This window comes from Oryzias melastigma, linkage group LG4 (genome assembly GCF_002922805.2).
Source record: "Oryzias melastigma strain HK-1 linkage group LG4, ASM292280v2, whole genome shotgun sequence".
Lineage (NCBI taxonomy): Eukaryota > Metazoa > Chordata > Actinopteri > Beloniformes > Adrianichthyidae > Oryzias > Oryzias melastigma.
In genome coordinates this window covers 28,859,288-28,864,305 of record NC_050515.1, presented here as the reverse complement: position 1 = coordinate 28,864,305, position 5,018 = coordinate 28,859,288, and the positions used below count along the sequence as shown (strand labels likewise).

At 43.2% G+C, this 5,018-nt stretch overlaps 1 protein-coding gene across 1 annotated transcript; it reads left to right on the top strand.

Moving 5' to 3' along the window:
- Positions 1 to 207: 207 nt before the first annotated feature.
- si:dkeyp-51f12.2 (uncharacterized protein LOC100151460 homolog) lies at positions 208 to 4,435 on the top strand. The gene is made up of 2 exons (XM_036211395.1): positions 208 to 853; positions 3,549 to 4,435. The coding sequence occupies exons 1-2, from the start codon at positions 537 to 539 to the stop codon at positions 3,778 to 3,780; spliced, it is 549 nt and encodes a 182-aa protein (XP_036067288.1). The 5' UTR covers positions 208 to 536; the 3' UTR covers positions 3,781 to 4,435.
- Positions 4,436 to 5,018: the final 583 nt, after the last annotated feature.

The window sequence follows — 5,018 nt, the reverse complement described above, 5'->3', positions numbered from 1 at the left end:
CAGAAATGTCGTCAATTATGTCCAGTTTGTGCATGCATGCTCAGAGAAATTGCTTTGACAAACATCCCTGCTCTCTCCTCTCCCTCCTCCACACGCACACGCTCACACACGCACACACTAAAGTGGTACCCTCCGAACACATTAGACACAGAGAGGGTGGGGCGCCACTAAAGATTTCTTAATGGGCTGTGCTGTCCTCTTGTCCATCTTCCTTGACGGTAAACACACGGCTTCTCCACTCAAAGCTGTTCTCCCTTTTCCCAGCAAAGTATCAGTTCTTAGACTTTGGGACGGGACCTCAAGGACTAACATCAGGACTAACATCAGGACTCAAGGATAAGGAGAATTCAATCAGGAATATCTTTGGAAACGTCGAGAAGCAGAAGAGGAATTACCCATCGTGGGATCTGAGTAAATGTGGAGTGCCTCAGTTTGACTTTTGGTCTGCATGGGGAGCAATTTCCATGTCAGTGTCTATAGGAGAGCGGCGCCGTCCAGCTGGGTACAGCAGTAACATCTGAGAGAGCTGGAGGAGGATGCCTTCCCTGCATCATGGAGCAATCTTCATCGGATCCTTCCTCATCGCCACCGGGGGCTCCACAGCCTTCATGGTCTCCCAGCAGAACCGGCTGCAGGCTTTCTCCCTCTGCTGTGTGGTTCTGGGGGTGCTCATGCTCATCATCGGCTTATTTTGGGCCATGAGCAACAAAAACGCAGCAAACTACAACCCTCAGGAATTTGATCCAGAGTGTCCTCGTTACCCATACAACGACTACACTAACCACCCGGGCCAGGCCCTCTTCCTCCCCCCAGGAAACCGTTTTCCAGAGTCCCAGTCTGCGTTCCTGCCCAGGTGGGTTAAGCTAAGAAAACATCCAAATGTCAATCTTTTTAAAGGTTTTAAAGAAGTGGCCAAGGATGATTTTGGTTGACAGGAAACCAGTAGATGTATTCCTAAAGTAATGGTCAGAATTATTGTCTGTTACGAATCCTCCAAAAATGTTAGTCAGAATTCACACCGGCTCCAAAATGCCCTCTGAGGTTTTTCCATGGGTCACGGCTCAGGCACCGACCCAAACTGTTTCCTGATGCTGAAGTTTGACGGGATCCTCAGTTTTGTCTTGAGATTGATGCCATAATGGGAGGCAGATGGAACGCCGTCTTAGAGTCTGAGAACTCCACTTATCCACGGAGCAGCAGCCCAACACCCATCTGTGCAGCACAGCTCAAGCTGAGCGGCTTTTCCCCTTCAGAGTCTCCTGGAATTATCGTGTTAACAATCAAAAAGTAACAGTAAATCAAGGAACATGAACACTGGAGCTCAGTTTAGGTCTTCCATCATGGGGTCAAATCAGGATTATCTTAAAGTGAATGAAAAACAAGATTGAGAATTTGAAAAACAACAAAAGGAAAACTTGAAAGTTTTTAACTGGAAAATAGATGTTGAAAACTGGAAGACATTATTGAAAATTTGAAAAAATAAATTGAACATTTGTAAAAATAATACTGAGCATGTTTCTAATAATAGAAAGATGGTAGCCAATGAGCTCAAAGCCCCGCCCCCTCAGCTCAGCAGCAAAAGCTCTGAATTGAAACTGAAAACAGAGAAGAGAAAGAAAACAGGGAAAAATGAAAAAAGGAAAGGTGAAAGTACAAATCAACGTTATTGTTTAAACTGTTAACAGTTTTAATTTTTTAAATTCAAGTTTCATATTTATTTATTTTTCTTTCAATTTTTAAATATTAAAAGTTTTGAATATTATTTTTTCAAATGTTCAATAATAGACCCTTTTCACGTGACGTCACACATCGCCGGTCAGATGCAGAGTAGCTTCTGTTTATATGGTTAGAACAGCAAAGCTGACGGCTGAACGCAGTTTAAAGCAATTTTACATAAATAATCAAAGCTAACCTGACCAACTGTAACTGAAATTTGTACAATATTTATTTTATAAATGTTCTACCTCCTCTTAAATCGTGAATATTTATATAGCACTTTCTACCTTCCTTCAAATACCCAAAGCGCTCCACAGTCCCTGACCCATTCACACACTGGTGGAGGCTCCACTGCCAACCTCCTATCAGAGGCAATTCGGGGTTCAGTGTCTTGCCCAAGGACACTTCAACACACGGATGGGTAAGGCAGGAATTGAACCTGCAATCCTCTGCACAAGAGTCAACCACCCTACCGCTGTACCACAACCGTCCCGCAGATCAAAGAACAAATGTCAGTGATCCTGTCTGCGGTCAGAACAGCAGCTCAGCTGATCCCCAAATTCCTCTGGATGATATTTAACAAGTCGTGGATATTTCTCTCTGACGACCCAGTTAAAGTTAGACGAAGGTTACAAGTACTTCACTGAATGCTGCTTGTTTGATTATGAAGGTAGTTTTTCTGTGCTAATGCTAACGCTAGCATTAGCTTTGGTCTGGTGATCTTTTCTCACCAGTTAAAAGTTGGCTAAATTTATGTTCTCACAAAATCCTTGTAAACAGAGCAAAAGTCAGACAATTCCAGCGTGTCTGTAAAATTGTGTTAAACAGCGTTCAGTTCTTCAGTTTCACAGTCTAAATCCATTAACCAGCGCTTCGTATCACGTTTCCGGCCCCGTCACCATTTTGTCTGACGTCACCGTGAACAGGGTCTAGTAGTCCTTCAAGTGTTCCGTCTGTATTTTTGAGTTTAAAATTTTCAATTTTTTCACTCCCTTTAAGCTGATCCTGATTTGACCACATATCCCATGTTTGTGTCTTTCTGTCATTCCTTACTTTTGCTGGTTAAGGTCTTCTTTTCTGTGTTTCTGCTCTAATTCTGTCATTTTCCATTGAATCTGTTGTTCCTTCCTGCTGCCTCTTCCTGCCTTTCCTCCTACAATCAGGATGAAATACAAACTTTATAGTCCTCTGAGACATTTAGGACAATAAAAACCAATGCCTCGTTTCCACTGAGCAGTCCGGACCAGACCGGTTCAGAATGGTATGGGCAATTCAAGTGAGTGTTTCCATTGAGTTTTGGACCATTGAGGTGCATGTGAGGTGTAGACTGATGATGGAGCTGTGGGGTCAAACGGTGAGACTACAACCGTTCTCCGTTTTCGGCGTGTCTCTGGTCCCGAACCCCCACGAATGAGGGGGTTACTGAATGCAAAGAACTGAATATTCTTTGCAAGAAGATTGCGGGGGGCGAAGAAGAATCCAGTCAAAAAGAGGACTTTTTGGTTTGGATCTTGAATCAGAAAAGAACTGGTTGGACACTTCTTGTTGTTGTAAAATCTTTCCACCAATCAGTTGATTTCATTGTGTGACGACAGAAGCTCCGCCCTAACAGGTCCATTCCATTTTGTACCAACAACCAGCAGGGGAGCAGAAATGGTACAAATCGGTCTGGCCTAATGGGACGTCCCACCAATTTTATAATAGAAACACTCAAAATAGCGTACCGGTCCGGTCCAGTCCGGTCTGGACCGCTGAGTGGAAACGAGGCGTAAGTAACTCATGACAGCAGCACTGCTCCAATGCTTTCCCAATGGTGTGTAACTTGTGTGCAGGACGACGGAGCATCACAGGAGAGGTGGAGAGGATTTTGACTATCCTCCCATGGACTCCGCTGGCTTTAGTCCCACGCCCCACCCTGCTCTGTGGCTGGGACCTCCACCTCCCTATGAAGTGGCCATTAAGACCACATGCAGCTCCACACACCTGCGGCGTGCGTACTCAGACACACACCTGGCCACAGAACCCTTGTTTGGACAGTCCAGAGAGATCAGCTTTGAGGTGTGACTCAGAACAAAGAGAAAGCAATCGGTTTTATTCTTTACACTGGGCATGTTCAGGTCTACTTTCTTGCATGTTTTCCTGCACATTTCTGAAAGTGTCAGTGCAGGTGTTTATCGGTCTGACAGACAGGGAAAATGATGTCTGAAAGAAAGATGATTTCAGCAGACAGGAAGCTAAGAAACAATCAGGAATGGGACGCAAACACACTGCTGGTCTGAAACAGCTGCATTCTGGGGAAGATGATTGCTCGGTAGGTTGCATTGAAAATATAAAGTCGACCAAATGTTGTCTTTGGGTTCTTTGAGATAGTCACATTACATCCTCATAGCACAGAACCAGTTTGCACATTTCTGCTTCACCAAATCTTGACGGAATTTGGAGCATGCTCAGTGAAATCCTAGAGCTGCGTTTAAAGGCTACACCTTTGTGCACATACAAGCTTCAGTATCAGAGGCAGTAATCCAGTAATGTCACTACAAAATGTTCCTGAGAGGACAGAAGCAAACGTCTTGATTAAACAAATGAGACCAAATGAGTGCAAAAACATCACCAAGTCAGACAAAAATAAAAGGAAGAGCAGTTTTAGATTTCTGGATTTCAAATTCTGGGATTTCTAAGTCATTAAACAGAATAATGAGTTAACCCTTTAACAGCTGAGGCGTCACCAGTGAAGCTTAAACACAAAACCTTTAACATACTGTAACTTTTCACCCGTTAACACCATCATTCCAGTAGATTCTGACAGCTTTCTTCTACTGGAATGATGGTGTTTAGGGTTCAAAGGTTACAGTAAATCAGAGAACGTGGACAGTGGATCTCCAGTGTTAAAGGATTAACTTTTTTCTTGTCTTTTATTCAGTAACATGAAAAAAACAATTGAAATAAATATAGCCAAAAGGTAAGGGAAGTTTTTCATCAAAGTAAACTCAAAGTAAGTCTCATTTCCACTAGAGGACAAATGACTGTCAGGAAACTTTTTTTCAGTCTGAACACTGAAGGTCCGTTTGAAGATCACAGTCGGTATCCTGTTTTGGACACACACATACAGAGTTCTTGCAGCTGCATGTCTGTGACCTTCAGCTCCCAGGAAGGTGAAGTCAGAGCTCGGCTTGTTTTGAAGCTGCAGACGAAATGTCTCTGTATGCAGATGTTGTTTGATAACACAGAGAATATAGTGTCTAGCATTTCTATCAACTAAAAGACTAAATAAAACTATGTTGAACCATGTTAATACAGAAACA